Consider the following 27,737-nt stretch of genomic DNA (forward strand, 5'->3'; position numbering starts at 1 on the left):
CTGTTCAAATGCCATAGGGCTGTTGAATGGCCTATGCAGCTACTGATGTGCTCTAGTTAGGTTCTCTGGTGGGACAGGCTGAAGACTTTATTCAACAATGAGTAGGGGTACAGATCAGATTCTCTGCCTGGACACAGGGGAAGAAGCAGCTCTAAAGTTGATAAAACTCTGTTCTAACTCACAAGCCTACCCACACCCCAAGTTCCCTTAACAAACAGAGCTCTTGGCCGTGTTCTGCAAACTATTGGCTCTATTTGCCTGCCTCTTGGCTCAACTGCTGCTGGACCATATAGTTCCTCGTAGTTGTTGCCACCCTTCTGGTCAGATGGGGCCAGAAGACTTTCCACAGATGGTGAGGCTATGTTTTAGTTCCCTTGCCTGGGTGGGAGGAAGAGAGGCCCCTCCAGGCTACTATCAACTTCCCAAACAGATTCTCTGGTTGGGAGGGACTGGGAACTACCCTCAGCCTTGGCTATGAATCAATCCCCTTTCCCATGCATAGCACAGGAATGTTTTACACTCAGTACTGGCTTTATTCTGGGGGCAATCAACTTTTCCCACTCGCCTCTTGGCTCAAGTGCCACAGGGCCCCACAGCTTCCAGAAGTTGTTGCTAGACCTTCTGTTCCAATGGGGCTGGAAAACACTTTCCACAATGGGTGGTGCTGTGATTCAGCTACTTGCCTGGGTGTGGGCAAAGTGAGCTCTAGAAATATTGCCTTACCCCTGTTAGAACAGCCATCATCAAAAAGACAAGATAAAAAATGCTGGCAAGGATGTGGAGAAAAGAGAACTGTTGTGCAGTTAGTGGGGTTGTAAACTGGTACAGCCACTATGAAAAACAGTATGGAAGATCATCAAAAAATTTTAAAAAACGGAACTAGTATATGATTCAGCAATTTGACTTTGGGGAATATATCCCCCAAAAACAAAAACACTAACTCCAAAAGATAATCTGCACCCCTGTGTTCATAGCATTATTTACAATAGCCAAGACACAGAACATGGAAACAACCTAACTGTCCAGATGGATGAATATATAAAGAAATTGTGGTGTACACACGTACACACACACACACACACACACACACACACACAAGAATATTATTCAGCCATAAAAAGGGGAAATCCTACCATTTGCAACAACATCAATGGACTCTGAAGGCATTAAGCTAAGTGAAATAAGTCAGAGAGAGAGATAAATGCTATATAATCTCATAAGTGGAATCTAAAAATAACCAAAAACCAAAATACAACAAAAAAAATCCACATAAATTCACAGAAAAAGAGATCAGAGGTTTCCAGAGGCAGAGGGTGAGGGGAGGGGAAATTGGAAGTTGGTAGTCAAAAGGTACAAATGTCCAGTTATAAAATAAATAAGTACTGGGGGTGTAATGTACAACATGATGACTATCGTTAACACTGTTGTGTGATATATAGAAAAGCTGTTAAGAAAGGAAATCCTGTGAGTTCTCACCACAATGAGAAAATTTTTTCCCTTCTTTTTTTTCTTTTTATTGTATTTATATGAGATGGATGTATTTGAACCTACTACGGTAACCATTTCATAACGTAAATGTAAATTAAACCAGCATGGTGTATCCCTTAAACTTATACAGTCAGGTATGCCCACTATTTCTCCATAAAACTGGAACAAAAGTACAATCATAGAAATAAAAACTTCATTGAATTAGCACGATAGCAGAATGAATAGGACAAAGGAAAAAAATCAGTGAACCTGAAGCGAGATCAATAAAAATTATCTAATCTGAACAATATAGAGAAAATATTAATTTACAACTACCAAATAATAACACAATTATATACCTGGTTGTAATTTATTTCTTTAGATTAGCTGGAATTTTACTCTATATTATACTATTCCATTTTTCTTTTTTTTTAACCCTTATAAGCTTTTCTTAAGAACAGAATATTATAATAATGAGAACAAGAAAACACAGTCACTAAATTAACAATCCATATGATCATTAACATAAAAAAGTAAAAACAATACCTACTATTTTTATTAAACATACAAATATAAGAACACAGAAGCTTCTTGAATCAAGATACTCTACACACCTATTGAGTGCAAATACTTCAAAATACTCATTGTTTTCATGGTATTAATTTGAAGATACTCACCTTCTAACTAAATCTGGTTTTAGAAGAGTTGCTTGTTGTTCAACTCCAACTGCCTGGGATATAGGCTGTAAATAGTACAGAAATAAAACTTGTTATAACAGCAGGCTTCAAGCTAAAAATGCAATCTGCTATTATTTCAAAAAACATGGTTTTTACATTTCATATTTTAGTTAACTCACAAACTAGGTAGAATGTCCACATTATGGAATGTTTGATGTTATTACCAAAGACAAAGAAAAATAAAATGTAGCAGTATTCATATTCATTAAGATTTTCCATTAAAAAAGATAGCATTCTTTTATATACCTTTGTTTGTGTTATTTTTCAATGGAGAACATCAACACTCAGCTTCCAGGCCTGATGGGAAAACCAGTACTAAAAGGGAGAGTTGCTGCCATTTCACAAATAGATGAATAAATGAATCAAACTTTCACTTATTGCATGTTCTGGCTCTTTCTCACTCTCTTTACACTAAACTGCTGACAACTATCCCTTTGAGGTGTTAGTATCAGCAGCTGCAATACTGGCTTCTAGGAGAAAAGCTTAAGCCCTCTAAGAAGGAAAATGCCAACCATGTTGGAAAAAAAATTTTAAACATTTATCTAATCCATCCTATGTACTGCCACTGGTGATAGCCCAGTGACCTTAAAACGCAAATCTACCAAAACTGATGTCTGCCCTACCAAGTTTAAACCCTCTATGATGGTTCCCTATAAATAAGGTTAAGTTCCTTTGGACGGCAAAGTCCTCAGTGAACTGGTCCCTGCCACATTCTCTAGACTCCTCTACTTGAAGCCACACTGAACTGTAGCTCCTTTGAATGAGTTGGGCTCTTCCATATGCTGTGACTCTACTCATGTTCCTTCATCTTCCTAGTCTATTTCAACTCCTCCTCAGTCCTGACCATTCTATGGATGGAACTCCTTTATATAAGAAGCTTCTATCACAGTAGGTTCCAGATAGTCCAGCAAAATCGCTTTGGGTACTCTTTAAAAAACATGTGCCTGGATGGCTCAGTCAGTTAAGCGTCAGACTTCGGCTCAGGTAATGATCTCACGATTCGTGAGTTCAAGCCCCACATTGGGTTCTCTACTGTCAGCACAGAGCCTGCTTTGGATCCTCTGTCTCCTTCTCTCTCTGCCCCTCCCTTGATCACTCTCCCTTTCTCTCAAAAATAAACATTAAGAAATATTTTAAAAATAAACAACATATACCTTATCTCATATCTTGTTTTCTAAACAATAAGGGATGAAGGTTTCCTAGAGAAATGACCGATTCCAACATTGGGGCAAAGAAAGTACAAGATGAAGCTGGATCATCTTGTTAGGCCAAAAAATAAAGAACTGCTCAAAGAATGATGGGAACATATCAAAAATATATAGGAGTCAGCTTGAAGGGGTTCCCACTGTCCAAATATGGGACGATTTGGACATCAAAATAAATAATGATAGTAACCAGAATATAACCCATTCAATAAAATAAAAATACACGAGTTCATACTGATACAAAGTCTTTGTAGCACAAGGCAACTAATAAACACAAGGAATGATGAAATCATAAAATCATCAATGGATGATAAAACAGGTGGGTAAAAGTTACATAGATTCAGAGTATCTCCCCACAGATTACTGATTAATTATAAAAGCAACAAAAAGGGTCACTTTATACTAGAAAACCATACAGCATATAGCAAGCGTCACTTTATACTAGAAAACTATACAGTATATAGCAGGCCCCATCTTAAATAAGGAATCAGATTTAACCTCAGCATCACATACCTCCTAATATGATATGATGTGCAAAGAACACATTGCTTATATAGTATTCCTGACAAAAATGCATCATCTGAATCTGAACAAGAGGAAATTTCAAACAAACTCAAATTGAAGGACATTCTACAAAATAACCAATCTTTAGTCTTCAAAACAATATCAATGTTATAAAAGACAAAGAAAAGCTGAGGAACTGTTCTAGATTAAAGGAGACAAGAGAGACAACACAACTAAAGGCAATGCATGATCTTCAATTAGATTTTAAATCAAGGGAGCAAAATTGCCTACATGGACATTAATTGGACAATTGGTGAAATTTTAATGTGGACAATGGTTTAAGTAATAATAATATATTTATATTAAATTCCTTGAATTTTGTCATTGTATTGTGGTTAAAAAAATGTCCTTATTCTTATACTGAAATATTTAGGAGTAAAAGGGCATTATAGCTGCAACTAGTCCTCCCATGCTTCACAGGGAAAATCATGTGTGCATAAATGGATAGATGGATGGACGAATGGATGGACAGAATGACCAACCAAATAATATATCGATGGACCGTCATCCAGCAATGCCTTTTATCATGTCCCTCTTTATCATATATGTTTAATGTCTGACTCCAAGGACTCTGCTATCTTTGTATTCTCAGTTCCTCTTACCACTTACCACAGTGTCTGGCACATTTTAGGCTTCGAATAATGTTTTAAGGCAGAAAGAAATAAGAAAGAAAACACTGACATAAGAAGAAAGGCTGTGCCATAAAAATGTTCATGATCCATTATTACGAATCCTGGACACAAATCCTAAGGAAATAATACAAAGGAAGAAAAAAGTACATAGTATAAAGTTTGTTTCATAGTAAATATTCAATAAATGATAGATAACCCTGTGTTTTTATTGTGCTATTATACATAATAAAAATTGGCAGCAAATTAGTTGTTCAGGAATAGGGGAAGAGTTAGGTAAATATGAATATTTATTGTACTATTGTGTGGCCAATAAATACTAGAATTGTGAAAGCCAAGTAAAGGCAGGGAAAATCACTTACTAATGAATGAAAAAAAGTAGAAAACAAAACTGTATATGTAAATACAACCACTTACACATGTGTCAAAAGCCGGGAATACTGTAAGAAATATAATCACTGCCATGTCAAGGAAATAGCATTCTAGTGATTTCTCCCAATCTTACTACTTTTTATGATGTTACTACATACATTTTATAATTTACAACTTTCAAAGGATATCAAATACTAAGCGTACAGGAAAATAGGTATTTTCATAAACCACTGGTGGGACTGTAAACTGGTTAGTCCTTTTTGAAAAGTAATTTGACAATCAATGCATAAGTCTTACAAACATGTAGCAATTACATTTCTAGAAATTTGCCCAATAATTAAAAATGTATACAAAGGAAATAATTAAGAGTAGACAGCATGATTTAGCTATAAGAATGTTCCTCACGGGGCGCCTGGGTGGCGCAGTTGGTTAAGCGTCCGACTTCAGCCAGGTCACGATCTCACGGTCCATGAGTTCGAGCCCCGCGTCAGGCTCTGGGCTGATGGCTCGGAGCCTGGAGCCTGTTTCCGATTCTGTGTCTCCCTCTCTCTCTGCCCCTCCCCCGTTCATACTCTGTCTCTCTCTGTCCCCAAAATAAATAAAAAAAAAACGTTGAAAAAAAAAAATTAAAAAAAAAAAAAAAGAATGTTCCTCACAACACAGAATATAATTGCAAAGAGCAAAAAATTTTGACACTTGTTTCCTTTATTTGCTCCATTAAATAAATAATTGTATTTTACATGCTATCTTATCAGTGACAGATATATGGGTTATCTTATAAGTGAGAAAAAATTATAAAAGTATGTATACTATAGTTACATTAAAATTACATGTATGTTTAAGCATATAAAATAGTCTGGAAGAATATATGACAAGGTGTTAAGCTTATCTATATTCATTTTGCTTTGGTAATAAGAAAAAAATAAATTCAACTTTTTACAGATTTATCAACCCTCAAATCTGGTAAACACAGGGCAGGTTCCCATTACTTCAATGCACAACATTATGGTCATTTTAGACAAAAGTAAAAATGGAACATTTAATTAAATCTGAAAGACATCTAAAAAAAATAGCCCAGCATCTATTTGTATATATTAGTTTTGAAACTCCTCAAAATATTATGAGAGAACTTGATTTGAAGCTATCATATGAAAAGACAGATGAACCGACTATTAGCCATGATTCTGAGGACACAAAGTAGCATTAATAATCCTGTTCATAATTAACATGTGGTTATAAAATATCATCCAAGATTGCTGTCACAGTAACTATGTCTTGTTTCTCTTTACTTAATCCATACTCTTTGCCTCTAGATTTATGCATCAAGGCACCATGTCAGTGTTCCATCTTGCTGGGTCTCAATATAATTCTTTTAAAATTTCTTTAATACAACCATTTAAGTTGGATACATTTTGTCGGATCTTGTGTGTACAAAAAAGAATTCTCATTGCCAAAGTATTTGCTTTTAGTGTTTTTAAACAGTAATTATGTTAAAGAGCTAAATATCTAACCTATAATTAGAAGCTAATCTAATTTGTCCAGGAAAAAACCTCAGTATGGGTTGACTGACTAGGTTGGAGGAGGAAAAGGAAGTCAAGAAATGGTACTTTGTGCTTATTTCTCAACTAACGCCCACCTTAAAATCCAATGAAAGACAGGCACCAATCCCCTTTCCTAATGAGACTTTGATAATTTTGATGTCTGAGACCTTGATAATTTGCTAGCAAGATTCAATAATACTGAAGTACATCTGGACACATGCAGAATGAGGACAAGGCCAAAATGAAAAGCAAAGCTAGGCGTGGATTCCATGAGCCATACCATGCTCTCCTCTCTACTTTGACATTTAGAACACTTTCTTACACTTGTTTCTAGGTCTTTCTCACCTGGGATGCTGTGAGCTAATTGAGGGAAAGACCATATCTCTAAAATTTATCACAATATTCCCAGCACCTAACCAACACCTGAAATAGGAATAGATGCTCACTCAGTAATTGTCTTTCACTATTATAATATTCTCATTGCTTTTATTTTTATTATAGCAACAAACCAATCAATATTAAGCATTTATTAAGTGCTAAGCACTTAATATACATTATTTAAACTTACTTAAACCCTTATGACACCTCTGAGTAGTAAGTATTGCTATCTTCATTTTACAAATGAGCAAGCTGAGGCTGTAAGTGATAGAAGCAAAAATTGAGTCAGTAAAAGGAAATTAATGAATAGATAAATAACTCCAGACAGTACTGAGGAGCAGAGACCCCTTGTGCATACCACAGAGGCTTTTCTGTTAAATTTCGTTAGTTCCTAATCCTTTCTCCTTAACTTACTTTGTCATTATTTGCCCTCCTCCCACCAGTGATTCTCAGCCCTGGATGCAGTTTATAATCTCAAGGAAAGGAGAAGAGGAGACAAAGGGAGGAGGGGAGACAGAAAAAGAAAAAGAAAACAAAAAACAAGAAAAGAAACATCTCAGAATTTCATAAACTATATTGTTGTATTATCAATGCTACAAAACATATATCTCCTATGAAGTGCTTTTTATTTTTTAATAACTGCTATTTACTAAGTACTTACTACATGCCAGGCACTTCTTACATATATCTCATCTAAACCTAATGAGCCTGCAAGATAGGCATTTTTTCTGATGTGACGAAAATTTTACATCATACAGAGAAGTTGAATAACTGTTCAGTGAAAACCCATGTATCTACCACTCACAGTCTATAGCATTTTAGTATAATTGCATATCACATGTAAATCCATCAATCCATCTTATTTTTTACATTTCAAAGTTGCAAATCAAGACAAGCATTTTAAAATGTCATTTTACAAATGAAAACAATCAGAGCTAAAATAAATACCTTTCCTCAAATCATACAGTAAATAATTCAGAGACACTGTTCAAACTCAGGCCTAACTCAAGATACAAACTGGTTCAAGCCTATATTTATGATGCATATACCTGTTTAACAGTGAAATTTTTGTCTAATTAAAAAATTATCACTGTGTATGTCCACTTCCATATTTTTATACTTAAAAAGAATGCTTCATCTATAAAGTCATTGTTTATCCAAGCCGAATTCCTGGCCAAGCCAAGATTCCAAGTAATGAAATTTACCATAAAAAAATAAATGATCCAGGGCACCTGGGTGGCTCAGTCGGTTAAACATCAGACTTTGGCTCAGGTCATGATCTCAGGGTTCATGAGTTCGAGCCCTGTGTCGGGCTCTGTGCTGGGAGCTCAGAGCCTAGAGCCTGCTTCAGATTCTGTGTCTCCCTCTCTCTCTGCCCCTCCCCACTTGTGGTCTCTCTCTCTCTCTCTCTCTCAATCTCTCTCTCTCAAAAATAAACAAACATGAAAAAAAGAAAGAAATGGTCCATAGGATATTTCCATGGACAAACTCACATCAAGACACACAGGCTATTAAACAGGCAAGGAAAAAAAGATGAAAACATACCGGCACCACAAAAACTGACAAACAAGAGTGATAGAAATTAGGAGGAAGTTTTATTAATTATAAGGCAGGTAGAACTAGACTAAAGAAAAAAATTTACCTAGGCTTCACTCCAGGGCCTCCCTAGAGAGCACCTCATGAAAGGGAAACTAACTGAAAGTAGACTTATACTTCATACTTTCCCTGTATTATGTGCTGTTCAGTTGAGTTATCAAGGGTCTGTACCAACCAGTAAATTGATCAGGCACTGCTCTTGTTGCAGCCCTCCAAGTTTCTACAGCTATTTGGAGACAGAAACTAACCCTGTTTAAAAAAAAACAAAACTGAAAGGAGTGAGAATGCATATTGGAGATAAAAAGGAGAGGACTAACTGAACCATTTAGCATTCTGGGAGGTAGAGTCCCTACAAGTAAAACCAAATCAGCAAGGATGCAGAAAGGAAAAATTTTGGTAGGTATACATGTTGAAGACTGCAGTCTTTACCATATTTGATTATTACAAGCATTAGAAAACACACTATGGGGGTAAAAGTAAACCATACCTTATTAGCGAACTATAGATCAATGCCTGTTAATAAACAGTGTACATACCCTTGTCCTTAAACTGTAGATCTGTGAAATGACTTAATCACCATTCGAAAAGACAACAGAAGTCAAAGAAAATCTACATGAAGTCAGAGAGTTGGGCAGGGGAGGCCAGATCCTATAGGGCTTTCATGCCATTAAGTATTGGTATTTTTACTATGAGTGATATGGGCAATAGAAGGTTTTGGGGAGGGTTTTGAGACATGATACGACTTGCATTTTGAGAAACTTAACAAAGGACCATGGGGGAGGGGAAGGAAAAAAAAAGTTAGAGAGGGAGGGAGACAAACCATAAGACACTCTTAAAAACTGAGAATAAACTGAAGGTTGATGGGGGGTGGGAGGGAGGGGAGGGTGAGTGATGGGCATTGAGGAGGGCACCTGTTGGGATGAGTACTGGGTGTTGTATGGAAACCAATTTGACAATAAATTTCATATTTAAAAAAATAAATAAATAAAAGGATCATTCTGCTTCTTAGAATGAGAAAAGGGTTATAAAGGAGCAAAGGCAGAAGGAAGGACAACAATTAGGCTACTGTAATCATTCAAGTAAGAGAGATTAGACCATCATGATAATGATGGAAGTGAGAAGTAGTCAGGTTGTAGATATATTTTAAAGGAAAAGCCAAAAGACTTTCTGATGATTTCAAGTGACATATGAGAAAAAGAGAAGAGTAAAAGATAACCACAAATATATGGCTTGAGTAACAAGAAAGAGTTTCCATTTGCTGAGATGGGGACAACTGTGGAAAGAACAGCCTTAGGGCAGTAGTCAGAGGGGAGTATAAAAAAAGTGTTTGACTTTGGACACATTGAATTTGAAATGTCCATTGTATAATCAAAGAGAGATGTTGGATGTATACTGAAAGAAGCATGGCAAAAACAAACAAAAACAAAAAATTCTTTCCTAGAACACAAAGTCAAAAGTAAAGTGGGCTGGAAGTATCCATACGAAACACACACACACACACACACACACACACACACACACACACACATATTCTGGTCTGTCTGCTGAGAACCCTGGAAACTATAACCCCCAAGTAACACAAAACACAGCCAACATCCATATTTTGGTTTCTAAATTATATTGCCCACTGAAAGGAATTAGGGCTCCATGGAAAAATGACTGATTCCAGAGGAGGGGCAGGGAAAGTACAAAATGAGCCTGAAATACCATGCCATGCCAGAAAATAAAGAAGTACTCAAAAGAATAACAAGAACATGTTGGGGCACCTGGGTGGCTCAGTTGGTTAGGTGATCGACTTTGGCTCAGGTCATGAATACACAGTTCGTGAGTTCGAGCCCCGCATCTGGCTCTCTGCTGTTAGCAGACAGCCGGGAGCTTGCTTTGGATTCTGTGTGTGTGTGTGTGTGTGTGTGTCTCTCTGCCCCTCCTCCCCACCCTCAAAAATAAACATTAAATTTTTTTTTAAAAAAGAGTAACAAGGACATGTCAAAAGGACACCACATCTACCTTGAATGGGTGCCTATTAACCAAATCTGGGGTACTTTAACCATCAAAATAAATAATGATAATATTATATCACAACTTAGTAAATAATATAAGGCCCCATAAGTACACACTGACACAAATAAATAAATAAATGAGAAGGGACAACTAATAAACATAAAGAGGAATGATGAAATTAGAATATCAATAGATACATAAACTAGTGGGTGAAAGTTTTGATGATGAAAGGGATACTTACATAGTCTCAAAACAGCTCCCTATAAATAACTCATAAATTATAAAGGGGAAAATGGCAACTTTATAGTGGAGAAGCCTGGCAGGCCCTGCTTGAACCATGTAATAAAAGTTAATATCACGAATTCTGGGACAAACTGGCATGGCTCCTAATATAGAGATGTCACTTACATGGTATTCCTGCCAAAAATCTATGATTTGAATCTAATCATGAGAAAACTTCAAATAAACATAAACTGAAGGATATTCTACAAAAAACTGGCCTGTGCTTTTCAACACTGTCAAGAAAAACAAAGAAAGGCTAAAGAAATGTTCAATATTAAACCAGACTAAAGAAAAAGACAACTACCCTCCCCACCAAAATTTGACTAGGCACTTCACAAAAGATATTTGAATGTCTAAGAATTACATGAGAAAGTGCACAACATTGTTACTTATCAGAGAAATGCAAGTTAAAAGCACAATATATACTACATCACATCTACCAGAATGGCTAAAATTTAACATACAGGTAATGCTAAGTGGTGATAAGGATGTAAAATAACTGGAACATTCATAGTTGTGCTGCTAGGAATATATTTTTTAATGTTTATTTATTTTTGAAAGACAGAGAGAGAGAACTACCAGGGGAGGGGCAGAGAGAGAGGGGACAGAGGATCTGAAGCAGGCTCTGCGCTGACAGCAGAGAGCCCAATGCAGGGCTCAAACTCATGAACCATGAGATCATGACCTGAGCCGAAGCTGGATGCTTAACTGACTGAACCACCTAGGCACCCGGGTAGGAATGTATTTTGACACAACTACTTGGAAAACTGTGTAGCATTATTTAGTATAGTTAAATATACTTTTATCCTGTGACCCAGCAATCCCACACCTACATATACAAGAGAAATGAGTGCATGTGTCCAACAATAAAACATACAGGAACATTCACAGCTGTTTATTTTTAAGAGTCAAAAAGGAGAACCAATCTTAATGTACATCAACAGAAGAATTGATAACTGAACTGTGGCATAATCTATAATAGTACAACTCAAAGCACAAAAAACAAACTAATGATACATGCAACAACGTGGGTGGATCTTAGTGAATCTTCTAGGGGGCTGAAAATGTACTCAATCTTCATTTGCATTTAGTGGGGGAATAGATACGTGAAAATTCTTCAATTAGGGTACGTTAGATTTAGATTAGGGTACTTTAATGTATATATGCTTAATATACTTTAATAAAAATAAGAAATCTTTGGGGGACCTAGGTGGCTCAGTCAGTTAAGCATCTGACTTCAGCTTAGGTCATGATCTCGCGGTTCGTGGGTTTGGGCCCCATGTCAGGCTCCGTGCTGACAGCTCAGAGCCTAGAGCCTGCTTCAGATTCTGTGTCTCCTTCTCTCTCTGCCCTTCCCCTGCTATCTCTCTCTCTCAAAAATAAATAAACATTAAAAAAATAGTTAAAAAAAGAAGAAATCTTTTTAAAAGCTGGTATGATCCAATTCTGATAAAATACTAAAAAATTTTTTGTATATGTGTTTGTATGGAAAAATGTCTAGAAAACTACAAAGGTTCATTTCTGAGAGGTGAGTTAACCAGTAATTTTAACTTTATACTTTGCTGTAATTTCTAAAAAGTATAAGAAGAAAAGTTATTTTCAAAAAGCTATTTTCAGAAGTAAAAATTTCACTATTGACAAATGACATATTATACACAGAAAACCCTAAAACTCTACCAAAATTGCTAGAACTGATAAATAAATTCAGTAAAGTCACAGGATACAAAATCAATGTGCAGAAATCTGTTGCATTTGTATACACTAATAATGAAGCAGCAAAAAGAGAAATCAAGAAAACAACCACATTTACAACTGCACCAAAAATAATGATACCTAGGAATAAACCTAATCAGAAGTAAAGACCTGTACTCTGAAAACTGTAAAACACTGATGACAGAAATTGAAGAGGACAGAAAGAAATGGAGATATCCCATGGTCATGGATTGGAAGAAAAATATTATTAAAATTCCTAAACTACCCAAAGCAATCTATGTATTTAATGCAATCTCTATCGAAATACCACTAGCATTTTTCACAGAACTAGAACAAAATACCCTAAAATTTATATGGAATCACAAAAGACCACAAATAGCCAAAGTAATTTTGAAAAAGGAAAGCAAAGCTGGAGGTATCACAATTCTAGACTTCAAGTTATATTACAAAGCTGTAGTAATGAAAACAGTATGGTACTGGCACAAAAACAGACACATAGATCAATGGAACAGAATAGAAAACCCAGAAATAAACCCACAGCTATATGATCAGTTAATCTTCAACAATAGCAGTAAAGAATCCAATGGGAAAAAGACAGCCTCTTCAACAAATGGTGTTGGAAAAACTGGACAGCTACATGCAAAAGAATGAAACTGGACCACTTTCTTTCACCATGCATAAAAATAAGCTTGAAATAGATTAAAGACCTATATATGAGACCTGAAACCATAAATATCCTAGAAAAGAGCACAGGCAGTAATGTCTCCAACATTGGCTCTAGCAACCTTTTTCTAGATATGTCTCCTGAGGCAAGGGAAACAAAAGCAGAAATAAATTATTGGGACTTCATCAAAATAAAAAGCTTCTGTACAGCAAAGGAAACAATCAACAAAACTGGAAGGCAACCTATGTAATAGGAGAAGATATTTGCAAATGATGTATCCAATAAAGGGTCAATATCCAAAATATATAAAGAACTTATACAACTCAACACCCAGAAAACAAATAATCCAATTTAAAAATGGGAATAAGATTCTCAGGATCCACATAAGAGTGAAAACATATGGTATCTATCTTTCTCTGTATGACTTATTTCACTTAGCATAACACTCTCCAGTTCCATCCATGTTGCTACAAATGTTTTCACTCTTATGTGGATCCTGAGAAACTTAACAGAAGACCATGGGGGAGGGGAAGAAAAAAAAAGGTTAGAGAGGGAGGGAGCCAAAACATAAGAGACTCTTAAAAACTGAGAACAAACTGAGGGTTGATGGGGGGGGTGGGAGGGAGGGGAGGGTGGGTGATAGGTATTGAGGAGGGCACCTGTTGGGATGAGCACTGGGTGTTGTGTGGAAACCAATTTGACAATAAATTTCATATTAAAAAAATAAAAATAAATAAAACTTGCCAAAATAAAAATAAATAAATAAATAAATAAATAAATAAATAAATAAATAAAATAACTAAAAATGGGCATAAGAAATAAACAGGTATTTCTCCAAAGAAGACATCCCAGATAACCAACAGACACAAGAAAAAATGCTCAACATCACTTATCATAAGGGAAATACAAATCAAAATTACAGTATCACCTCACACCTGTCACAATGGCTAAAATAAAAAATGCAAGAAACAACAAGTATTGGTGAGGAGGTGGAGAAAAAGAAACTCACTTTCACTGTTGGTGGTAATGCAAACTGGTGTAGCCACTGTGGAAAACAGTATGGAGATTCTTCAAAAAGCTAAAAATAGCACTACCCATAACCCAGTAATCACACTACTGGGTACTGATCCAAAATATACAAAAACACTAATTCAAAGGGATACATGCACCTCTATGTTTATAGCAGCATTATTTACAATAGCTAAATCATGGAAACAGCCCAAGTGTCTGTCAACTAATGAACGGACAAAGAATATACGGTATATATATGCAGCAGAATATTATTCAGCCAGAAAAATGAATGAAATCTTGACATCTGAAAGTATAATGCTAAGTGAAACAATTAAGTCAGAGATAGACAAATACCATAAGATTTCTCTCATATGTAGAATCTGACAGACAAAACAAATGAGCAAAGGAAAGAAGACAAATCAAGAAATAGACTCTTGGGGCACCTGTGTGGTAAAGCTTTACAGTTGGTAAAGCATCTGACTCTTGATTTTGGCTTGGGTCATGATCTCATGGTTCAGGAGTTCAAAAGCCCCATATCTGACTCTGTGCTAATGGTGTAGAGCCTGCTTGGGATTCTCTCTCTGCCTCTCTCTGCCTCTTCCCCACTTGTGAGCATGATCTCTCTCTCAAAATAAACACTAAGAAAAAAAGAAACAGACTCTTAACTATAGAGAAAAAAACTGATGGTTTACCAGAAAGGAGATAGGTGGGGAGATGGGTTAAATGGGTGATGGGCATTAAGGAAGGTGCTTCTTGTGATAAGCACTGAGTGTTGTATGTAAGTGATGAATCACTAAATCCTACATCTGAAACTAATATTGCTCTATGTTAACTAACTGGAATTTAAATAAAAACTTGAAAAAAAAACTGGTGTTGCATACCAAAACCAGTATCAGTATTAAGTCCAAATTGTTAAAACTATGTTTCAAAACTGAATGCACAGTTAAAAAACTGAGAATGCTAACATGTATACTATGATAAAATAAATATACTTCATCATTGTTATCCCCACTAAAGAACAGTTTGCCTTTCCCTCACATAACTTTATTAGTAATCCACAGATAATCAGTCTTTTAGCTCATTCCACCAACTTCCCAAATTGCAGATTTCAACTGTGCTTCTATTTTAGAGATTGGCTCCTTCCTGGAGAATGAGAGCTACCTGAAAGGTTCCCATCCTGTCAATATCCTCAATATTCCAACTAATTTATACTGCAAAACGGAGAAGGCCAAATAATGTCCCTGTAAATCAATCCAAATGACTAATGTCCTTATCATTACCAGCTTCTACATTCCGAAGACATCCTAAGCAATATGTGTCTTTTGAGAACATTTTTTGACAACATTCAGTAAATGCACCGTTTAGACCAATTTTCCTTCAGTTAGAATAAAGTAATTTCACATAAATAAAATATTGCGCTAACTAGCATTTTTACATAAATGGTCTAATATCCTAGATCCAGAATCTCTCTCTCTAGAGAAACCAGACTAACATTACTTCTCAATTTTTATACATTTTCATTTAATGGAATTAACTACTTTATAGAGGAAGTTAGAATGAAGAATAAATGAGATGACACTGCTTGATACATTGTAGGTCCTCAATGTCAGTTCCCTAACTGTAAGATATGCCTTCCTTTCGAATGCCTTGGAAACTGGTCTCAATATATTAAAACTGTCTTTACCAACAGATATCTTATATTTTCACTCATATGTGGATCTTGAGAAACTTAACGTAAGACCATGGGGGAAGGGAAAGGGAAAAATAGCTACAAACAGAGAGGGAGGGAGGCAAACCATAAGAGACTCTTAAATACAGAGAACAAACTGAGGATTGATGGGGGGGGGTGGGTGAGAGGGTAAAATGGGTGATGCGCATTGCAGAGGGCATTTGTTGGGATGAGCACTGGGTGTTGTATGTAACGCGATGAACCACAGGAGTCTACTCCAAAAACCAAGAGCACACTTTACACACTGTACTTTAGCCAATTTGACAATAAATTATATTTTTTAAAAAACTGTCTTTATCAGAATAAACTTACTGTTTTTTTAATGTTTGTTTATTTTTGACAGACAGACTTAGACACACACACACGCACAGGAACACACAGAGCACAAGCGGGGGAGGGGCAGACAGAGAGGGAGACACAGAATATGAAGCAGGCTCTATACTCTGAGCTGTCAGTACAGCCAATGAAGGACTTGAACTCATGAGCCATGAGATCATGACCTGAGCTGAAGTCGGATGTTTAACCGACTAAGCCACCCAGGCGCCCCATAAACCTACTGTTTTAATCATATTCACACACACATGGATATTTCTGAACAAAGTGAACATGGTGAGTGTTTTGCCAATTAACAACAGCATTATACCCATCAGTCCATTCTTCAGATAGTTTCTGTACTGTCTTGAAAGGACTAGAAAAACAGAAATGTAACCAGAGACAAAGTAAACATCTCAAAGGCACTAATATCTTCAGTAACTATCTTTTTGGGTCTTAAACATACTATAGTTAGAATTAAAATCACCAAGAATAAAGTGTAAAGACATTACTTTCCTGATTTAAGAAACTGGAGCTGAAAATTATGATTTCACTGAGATCAGCTATGAAGCAGTAGTAAAATAGGAAATGTCAGTCAGAACCACAATTTCCAGAGTAATCTTACAAATGTACACATCAGATATGCTAATATGTAGATTTATCTGTGAAAAAATTATATATAAAAACATTTTATTGACTCCTGATGCATTCAAAATCTAAAATCTGGCCAATCCTGTCACTGCTTCTAACAATACCAACAAAAACCTGAAAGACACTCCTCATCCTAGTAGTCAATGCTAAACGTTTGCAACAACAAAAATCACTAAGTTACCTTTCCTTATGTTAATCCACATTATTCATACAGAAAAAAAATTCTAGGAGACTGAATCAATATGGTAACAGTGATCATATACATTCATTCTATTACTCTAGAAAGCAAGATGATGGTTTAAAAAACTGGAATAAAGTTATAACATCCTAGAAAAATTAAAAACGAGTGCCATCCACAGACCATAAATGGTGGAGAATCTCCAAATGAATAGAAAACAATAGTTCACATCCACAGGGAAACAAAATCATTGGAAACCAAAGCTTCAAACATATATGGAACATATATGGAGAAAACTACTACAAAGTTAGGAGTGATTTGGGAAGCACCAAACCTACTCACAGTAGATACCAGAAGCATGAAGTGGCCTTGGGGAATTTATCTGAGAGATTCAATGGGAAGGTAAAGAAGGAGCAACTGGGCACTCCTATCCACCTCCAAATCCCTGTTGTGCTAAGAGGTAAGTAGCAATGGGGATTGGCTAAAAATTCAAGAGGGAACTGGGTTAGAAAATCAGGATCACCAAACCTCTCAGAAACACCAAAGGTAGAAAAAGAGAAGCACCAAAATAAAAAAAAAATCTTTAGAACAATTAACTTCAGGTAGATACTTAATGCTGCCTGGAAGTGTTACTACCACTCATTTTACCATTCTCTTAGAAAACTTATTTATACCTTCTCCTCTCTCCTCAAACTTTTAATACACACTCTCTCTCTCCCAAACTCATGCTCGGATGATGACCATACTTCTATTTTACTGAGAAAATTAAACAGAAACAAGAAAAGAATTACTGTAAACTCCTACTACCACATCTACTGACCTAATATCATTTGTGCCCACACTCTCTACCTTCACGCATATTATTATGGACAACCTGTCTGGGATCCTATGCTAAGGCCAACTCTTCTATTTAGAAATTAAACTTCATCTCCTCTCACCTTCTCCAGAACATCACTCCAGTAATTCTCCATTCTCTTTCCTATTATCACCAATTTTTCCCTCACTTTGAAACTGTTCCTCTTATGAGATTGTATCCCCATTAAAACAAACCCTCTCAACCAGAACTCATTGAGATATGACCAATTGTGAAGTTGGGGCAAAGAAGAATAGAATATGCTTGTTGTGAAAAGGTAAGTTCAAAGAATGATGGGGACATGTCAAAAGTTTAAAGAAACAAGTTTGAAGAGGAACCCACTAGCCTAATCTGAGATAGGTGGTGCATCAAAATAAATAATGATACTCGTGAGTTATAAACCATAGAACAAAATAAAAATACTTTTATATATTTAAATCAATCAATCAATAAATGGGGAAAACGGAAAGCTTTAATCCAAATAATAAATACAGAATTTGAAAACCATTATCTGGCAATCATCATAGTAATAATCATCATAGGCAATAATGGCTGCCAAAACTGTGGGTAAAGGTTTTATGATAAACATAGACTCAAAGTAACTCCTCACATATTACTTAATTATAAATTAAAAAATAATAACTTTTCAGTGGTAAAATCTGGTAGACAGAACCTTAACCTACTAATCAAAATTAATTTCACCAGTAATAAAACAACGGACACCATGTGCCTCCTGATATAATACACTAAAAAGGACTCAAAAATCGCCTTTATATTATTCCTGCCACAAATGCATAACCTGAATCTAATCATGTGGAAACATAAGACCAACCCATTTTGAATACTAATCTATAAAATAGCTGGTCTACACTCATCAAAATCATCAAGGTCATAAAAGACCAAGAAAGACAAACAATTGTTCCAAATTAGAAGAAACTATTAAAGTAGAGTGACAATAAAATACAAACAATTATTCTAGATTGTATTCTAGAAAACCAGAATGTTTTCTCCTCTGCTGTTATTAAGAGGAGTCATATATTTAGAAGAAATCTTCTTTGGAGAACAGTTAAAAATGAAGAATCTGAGAAACTTCTGGAACATCCATTATATATCCCACTCATGTCCAGCTAACTACAAAAGATCTCACTAATAGTGCAGGCATTCATTAGATGTGGGATGAGGCATTGTTAACCTAGAAGTCACAAAGTTTACACACTTTAATTGAAGAAGCCTAAATCAGCTACCAATGCCGATCAACTAGACCTTCATTTTAAATATAAAGCAAAAGCCAAAAAAAAAAAAAGACTAAACATGGGAGGAGATTTAGCAACCATAAAATTAATAACATATATTCTATCCCAAAGGAATGAGTCAGGAACATGGAAATAAGCAAATTAATGGGAAAAACTCACATGCACATCAATGGGAGAAAAGGAAAATGAAGAAAGTAGAGCTACATATGTGAACATGAGTAAATCTCATAATAATCTCATAATCCATATTGAATTTTAAAAAATACAGAAGAATACATATGCTAGGGTACTATTTAAATGAAGTTTTAAATCTTGCAAAAAAATACAGGTATATCCAGAGGATGGTAAATATGGTAATTTTTTCATTTCTAGAGTATTTGTTATACAGGTGTTCTTAATATCCTTGCATATATCATAAAGATTTCATTGTAAATATTTTAACTCAAGAATACACGTTAACTAATAAAAAATTTAGCAGCATTCAATCCTGTTCTACAAGGGGTTCTTACACATACCAATTATGTAATCCTTAATATAAATGAATGTGTATGCTTTTATTTTATTTAAAAAAAATTTTTTTTTACATTTATTTCTTTTGAGAAACAGAGTGAGACAAAGCGTGAGCAGGGGAGGGGCAGAGACAGAAGGAGACACAGAATCTGAAGCAGGCTCCAGGCTCTGAGCAAGCAGTCAGCACAGAGCCCAACGCGGGGCTTGAACCCACAAACTGTGAGATCATGACCTGAGCTGAAGTCAGACGCTCAACCGACTGAGCCACCCAGGCGCCCCAGAATGTGTCTGCTTTTAAAAACAGAAACACTATCAGTAGTCTCATCGGTTCAGGTCAAGTTTGCCACCAAATGAATTTTGGCAACAAATATAGGAAAATCCTTTCAGTATCCAGAAACTTTTAGGATTAAGGAATTAGGACTCACAATAAGAAGAAATGGAGAAGTTAAGATGGTGGAGAAGGAGGGGGACACTGGGCTATCCTTGTCCCTCAAACACAGCTGTATTGAGGTCAGATTACTGGGAACACCCAGGAAATCGATCTGCGGACTGGCACAAGGATCTCCACAGTTGTAGAGAGACAGCTTGGCAGGTGCTAGGTGTGTGGATGTGAACTGGGGGAGAGAAAAACAGAGGGGAGGGAGAGCCACAGAGGGGAGGGAAACCTTTCGATGGAGACAAAAGGGAGAGAAATAGAGAGGGGTTGAGAAAGTGTGGCATCGAGTTAGCACAAGAGAAAAACCACTCTAGACCACAGAATGGGAAGCAGAAAGTATTGAGTGTCCCAGTTCTTTTTTGCAAACAGCTTTTAGAGCTCAAACTCTGAGGTTGTGAAGACTTTCTCCGAGTGGAGCTGTGACATGCTCCTGGGGAGGAGGGAGCTGGTCCCAGAGTACATAGCAAGGTGTAGAGATCTCTGGGGTGTACTGGGAGAGAAAAGTCCCATTCTTGGAGTACTTTTTGAAGAGGGTTTATTGTCTCCCCAAGGATAAATGACTTTGTAGGTGCCAGCCAAGGCCTTTCATCAGCAGGGCAGAGGGCTCTAATCCAGACGAGGGGAGTAGATCCGCACCATGCCATCCTTAAAAACTTTGGGTTTTTTTTTAATTTGTTTTATTTTTTATTTTTTAAAATTTATATCCAAATTAGTTAGCATACAGTGCAACAATGATTTCAGGAGTAGATTCCTTAGTGCCCCTTACCCATTTAGCCCATACCCCTCCCCATAACCCCTCCTATAACCCTCAGTTTGTTCTCCATATTTATGAGTCTCTTCTGTTTTGTCCCCCTTGCTGTTTTTATACTATTGTTTCCCTTCCCTTATGTTTATCTGTTTTGTCTCTTAAAGTCCTCATGAGTGAAGTCATATGATTTTTGTCTTTCTCTGACTTACTAATTTCACTTAGCATAATACCCTCCAGTTCCATCCATGTCATTGCAAATGGCAAGATTTCATTCTTTTTGATTGCCAAGTAATACTCCATTGTGTGCGTGTGTGTGCGTGTGTGTATATATATATATATAATATTTGTGTATATATAATATATAATATTTATATATAATTAATATATAAATTATATATAAATAATATATATTATAATATTTATACATATAATATTTATATATATACAAATACACCACATTTTCTTTATCCATTCATCCATCAACAGACATTTGGGCTCTTTCCATACTTTGGCTATTGTTGATAGTGCTGTTATAAACATGGGGGTGCATGTGTCCCTTTGAAACAGCACACCTGTATCCCTTGGATAAATGCCTAGTAGTGCAATTGCTGGGTTGTAGGGTAGTTCTATTTGTAGTTTTTTGAGGAACCTCCATACTGTTTTCCAGAGTGGCTGCACCAGCTTGCATTCCCATAACTTTGGGTTTTGAATCCCAGCAGCATGCCAAAGAAAAAACGCAGCTATATTACAAAGCTATAATCATCAAGCTGTATTACAAAGCTGTACAGTACAAACAGTACAGTACTGGCACAAAACCAGAAATAGATCAATGGAACAGAATACAGAACCCAGAAATAGACCCACAAATATGTGGCCAACTTATCTTTGACAAAGCAAGAAAGAGTATCCAATGGAAAAATGGACAGTTTCTTCAGTTTCTAATGGTGCTGGGAAAACTCAACAGTGACATGCAGAAGAATGAAACTATACCACTTTCTTACATCATGCACAAAAATAAATTCAAAATGTATGAAAGATCTAAATATGAGACAGGAAACCATCAAAATCCTATAGGAGAAAAGAGGCAGGAACCTCTTTGATCTCGGCAGGAGCAACTTCTTTCTAGACATGTCTCGAAGGCAAAGGAGATAAAAGTAAAAATGAACTATTGGAACCTCAGCAAGATACAAAGCATCTGCCCATCAAAGGAACCAATCAGCAAAACTAAAAGGCAACCGACAGAATGGAAGAAGATATTTACAGATGACATTGGATAAAAGGTCAGTACCCAAAATCTATAAAGAACTTACCAAACTCAACACCCAAAAAACAAATAATCCACTGAAGAAATTTGCAGAAGACATGAATAGACATTTTTCCAGAGCAGACACATGAAAAGATGCTCAATGTCACTCACCATCAGAGAAATACAAATGAAAACCACAATGAGATACCATTTCACATCTGTGTAGAATGGCTAAAAATAACAATTCAGGAAACAACAGATGTTGGTGAGGATGAGGAGAAAGGGGAACCCTCTTCTACTGCTGGTGGGAATGCAAACTGGTGCAGCCACTCTGGAACAGTATGGAAGTTCCTCAAAAAATTAAAAATAGAGCTCCGCTGTGACCCAGCAATTGCACTACTATTTATCCAAAAGATACAAAAATGCTGATTTGAAGGGGCACATGCACCCCACTCTTTATAGCAGCACTATCAACAGTAGCCAAATTATGGAAAGAGCCCAAATGTCCATCACCTGATAAATGGATAAAGAAGATGTGTTGTGTATAATTGCAGAGGCATATTACTCGGTGATCAAAAAGAATGAAATCTTGCAATTTGCAACAACATGGATGGAACTGGAATGTATTATGCTAAGCAAAATAAGTCAGTCAGAGAAAGACAAATATATGATTTAACTCGTGTGAAATTTAAGAAACACAACAGATGAACATAGAGGAAGGGAAGGAAAAATAAGAGAAACATAGAAAGGGAGGCAAACCATAAGAGACTCTTAAATACAGAGAACAAACTAGGGGTTCCTGGAGGGGAGGTGGGTGGTGGAATGGGCTAAACAGGCGACGGGCATTAAGGAGGGCACTTGTTGATATGAGCGCTGCGTGTTGTATATAAGTGATGAATCACTGGGTTCTTCTACTGAAACCAATACTACACTGTATGTTAACTAATAAACAAATTTATATAAACAAATTTAAATAAACAATTTTTTTAAAAAAAAGAAGAAATGGAGAAATCCACAATTATAGTTGGATACTTCAACGCTTTTTCTCAGAAAGTGAAAGAATTGGACAAAAAATAAAGGATATAGAGAATTTTAATATTATAATTAAGAAGCATAATGTAATAAATATAGACAAAACTTGGAATACACATCCCGGAATGGAAAATATAAATCTTTAGCACACAGAGAAAAAAAAAAGAAATATCAAATTCCAATAAGTAGACAGTGTGGTCTGACTACAATGACATAAATACATATATTAACAATAAAAATGTATCCAATTCAAAATTAACAATCATTTAAAACAAGTTTTATCTAAGAGTAAATCAAAGAAAAATCTTTAATTTCTTACAAATAAAGTTGTTAAAAACACTAGAGTATTGGTATAAGAATAGATAAAAGTCAAAGGAACAAAAGAGAATTGAGAAATGAATCAAGAATGTATAGTAATTTCAGATATGATAAAGATACCATTTCAGATCAGTGTGGAAATGACAAACAGTTGGGATAATGAAAAAACACAGATAGTCCACAAAAAAACTCAAAATCAAAATGGAATATAGAAGGGCACCTGGGTGGCCCAGTCGGTTAAGTGTCTGACTTCAGCTCAGGTCATGATCTCGCGGTTTGTGAGTTCAAGCCTTGCATTGGGCTCTGTGCTGACAGCTCAGAGCCCAGAGCCTGCTTCAGATTCTGTGTCTCCCTCTCTCTCTGCCTCTCCTCTGCTCATGTTTGTTCGTTCGTTCTCTCTCTCTCTCTCTGTATTCCTCCCTTTCTCTCTCTCAAAAGTAAATAAAAACATTTAAAAAATTCAAAATGGAACATAGAGCTAAACAAAGAAAAAATTTTAGAGTATTAGAAGAAAATATAGAAGAATATTTTACGCTGAGCCTTCCTAAGCAAGCTGCAAAATCCAAAAGGAAAAAAAAGTCATGAATAGATTTGATCTTATAAAAAATAAAAGCTTCTGGGTGACAAAGGACACTATAAGCAAATTAGGACACACTGAAAGAAAGTAATTGCAATATATTTAACAAAGAATTAGCATTAGAACATATAAAGAAATCAAAGAGAAAAAGAGAAAGTTCTCAAATAGGCAAATAACATTTGCAAGCAAAAAAATGAATATTCAATAAACAAATGAAGAAGTAAACAAACTATGGTGTAGCTATATAAGGGAATAGTATTCAACAATAAAAAGTAACCAACTAGTGATTCACATAACAACTGGAATGGATCTCAAGTCACTTTCAAAAGGTTACACATTGTATAGTTTCATTGATACGATAGTCTCCAAAGGAGAAAATGATCTTGATGGGGAACAGATTAGTGATTGCCAGGGGTTAGAGGTGGAAGAGGGTATGATTATAAATGGATAGCTCAAAGGAGTTTTTCTGAGTGAAGGAACTGTTCTACATTCTGATTTTGGAGATTGCTACACAAATCTATACATGAAATAAATTTACAGAACTACAGATAACACACAAAATAAATGAGTCATGTGATAACTGTCAAAATCCAAATAAGGTTTTTTGTTTAATTAATAGTATCATACACTGTCAATTTCCTGGTTTTGATGATTGTACTATGGTTATATAAGATGTTAATATTGGGGAAAGCTGAGTGAAGGGGGACACAGGAACTCTCTGTACTATTTTGGCAAACACTATGTGAATCTAAAATCATTTCAAAATAAAAAGTTAAAAATAAACTTATGAAGACATGCTCATCATCTCTAGTAATCAAGGAAATATAAATTAAAACAATATGTTCTTTTTACTCATCAGTCTAGCAAAAAAAAATCTGATATTATCAAATATTGACAGATTGTACCACTGGCTGCTGAGAATTTAAATTGGTCTAGTCCCTTGGAAAAGCAATTTGGCAATATGTATTAATATGAAAAATGTATAGGACCTATAGTCTAGTAATTCTGTCCCAGTGTCTATTCTAGTATGATCTACTTTGTTCACTATAATATTAGTTAAAATAGTGAAAAACTGGGGGCGCCTCAGTGGCTCAATCGGTTAAGCGTCCATCTCTTGACTTCAGCTCAGGTCATGATCTCACAGTTGTGAGATCAAGCCCCACATTGGGCCCCACATTGGGCCCACGTTGGGCTCCATGCTGGGTATGGAGCCTGCTTAAGATTCTCTCTCTCCCTCCCTCCCTCCCTCCTTCCCTCTCTCTCTCTCATTGTCACACTTTCTCTCTCAGGGTACCTGGGTGGCTCAGTCAGTTGGGCATCTGACTCTTGATTTTGTCTCAGGTCATGATCTCACAGTTCATGAGTTCAAGCCTCATGCTGGGATTCTCTTTAACCTTTCTCTCTGCCCCTCCCTCCTTCTCACACATAGGCGCGATCTCTCTCTTTCTCTCTCTCTCAAAATAAATAAACTTTAAAAAAAGATTCTCTCTCCACCTCTGCCCCTTCCCTTCTCTCTAAATAAATAAATAAGGGTGCCTGGGTGGCTCAGCTGGTTAAGTGTCTGACTTTGGCTCAGGTCATGATCTCATGGTTCATGGGTTTGAGCCCTGCATTGGGCTCTGTGCTGACAGCTTAGAGCCTGGAGCCTGCTTCAGATTCTGTGTATCCCTCTCTCTCTGCCCCTCCCCTGGCTCTGTCTCTCTCTCTCAAAAATAAATAAATATTAAAAATAAACAAATAAATATAAAATAAAAATAAATTTTTAAAACATAGTGAAAAACTGGAAAGAGCCAAAATGTTCATCAGCAGGAGGAACAGCTAAACAAACTTCAGTGTAGTCTTACTAATGAATACTATGGAGCAATTAAATAAAAATTAAATGAAATCCAGCATACCTATATGTAATAATAAGACACATAATTAAGTTAAAAAAGTACAAAGTGACATATACAGTAGGATCTCTTTTATGTGCTTAAAGACCAAACCAGAAAACAATGTTGTGTACGGTCTAAATGTACATATCTATATATGTAACTACACTGAAAAAGATCTGAAAGAATATACACCAATCTGACAACGGAAGGAACAAGGATATGGGTGGATCAAATGAGGCTTCTCTGTATTGTTTTAAATTTTTACCAAAAGTATATATTGGCATATTACTCATATAATTAAAGTAACTGGAAAAAGATTTTTAAAAAAGAAAAAATAATGCAAATATTGTGGTAGAAAAGCAAAGTGATATCGAAACATACTGAGCAGGGATGCAACTGCATATAAAATGCTGAGGTTTAATATTTTTCTTCAAGAGCTTGAAAATGAAACCATCTAAATGGATACTTGATTAGACCACAATGTCAAATGAAATCAATCTTAACCACTGGAAGTACTAGTTCACTACTACTACACATCACACTAGAGGAAGTAAGAAATGCTGACCTTAGCAATAAATAATTATCAGAATAAGTGGTTTTCCATATTATTTGATAATATGATCAAAACCACAATTGGCACATCTGAATCCATGATTCACTTCCTGTCTCTTATGTCCCTAGTCCATTTCTAAATGGGAAAATAAAATGGACAAATAAGAACAGATATTAGGTCACTCACCAAACACAAGTTCATTATCAATTTGAAAGTCCTGATTAGGCAACAAGAATGATAAATATTAACAAAGAACACTTCTGTCACTGAGAACAGGATGATAGAGATATCTATAGACATTGTTATTTATTAATTTATTCAACAGACATGCAACAAGCAACTATTTTTATCAATAATTATGCTAGGTGCTAGGAATACAGAGGTAAATAGTGTACAGATCTCTATGCAAAAAATCTTCAGTTTTATTGGAGAGACAGACACAAAATGTAAGCATAGCTTGCTATTTGACCAGACTCAAGATCTCTCTTTCCTCTACCTTGGCAGTAAAATAACCCAAATACCAGAAATTCATACCATCCCTTCAACTTTCTAGGGTTTACTGACAGGACTACAGTGATTACCTCACGTAAGTGCTATTTTGCAATGACAAAAATTTGGAAAGTAAGGTTCTACTTCTAATACCCTCCCCCACCCTGGGAAGTTACCAATGAAAGTGCTGGACAAATTTAAAACAAAACACTGCTTGAGACCAAGCAAAAGCAGGTAGAAACTGGTAGGAAGGTGACAGTAGGAAAAAAGGAAGAATAGTGGATGAGTTTGCCATTTTTATGGCTTTTCATCTGAGAGTAATCCCTATAGCAGATAAAAATCAGAAGAAAACACCAACATTCTTACAAGATTGAAGAAACAGAGGAAAGAGTCAGGTAGTACAGAGCCTTCCAGACCCAGAAGCTCCTGTGCTCCACCACACAACAGGAAAAGTTCCAGACTAGGTGTCTCCTGACACTTCACCTAAAGGCAGAAGGCAACCCACATCATTATGTCCTCACCTGTGTCCAGTGGCAGAGAGCCATGATGACCCCTTAACTCCTGACCAGCAATAAACAGTAACCAGGTAAATGCTTCCATATTCTAGTGGCATTAGGCAAGATCGAGTATGAAGGGTACCAGCATCAGGTGGCCAGATAAGAGGCCAGGGGATATGCTTTCCATCCTTCGGCCCAGCATCTACCACTCCTGAAATCTACACTTGGCAGCCCAGAAAAACCCTTTCTACTACTGCAGGTAGCACCAATAGGGGCCCAGTGAGGGCTCAACAAGAGCCAGAAGACCAAGCAGACCAGAAC

At 36.1% G+C, this 27,737-nt stretch overlaps 1 protein-coding gene across 1 annotated transcript in view; it reads right to left on the reverse strand.

Annotated features, from left to right (window-relative positions):
* The window catches only part of WNK3 (WNK lysine deficient protein kinase 3), a 163,891-nt gene that overhangs the window by 69,458 nt on the left and 66,696 nt on the right, over nucleotides 1-27,737 (reverse strand). The window contains exon 10 of the mRNA XM_043569773.1: nucleotides 2,145-2,209. Within this exon, the coding sequence (XP_043425708.1) occupies nucleotides 2,145-2,209 (65 nt within the window). The remainder of the gene's footprint in view (nucleotides 1-2,144; nucleotides 2,210-27,737) is intronic.

The sequence above is a fragment of the Prionailurus bengalensis genome, chromosome X (genome assembly GCF_016509475.1).
Source record: "Prionailurus bengalensis isolate Pbe53 chromosome X, Fcat_Pben_1.1_paternal_pri, whole genome shotgun sequence".
NCBI classification, from domain to species: Eukaryota; Metazoa; Chordata; class Mammalia; order Carnivora; family Felidae; genus Prionailurus; species Prionailurus bengalensis.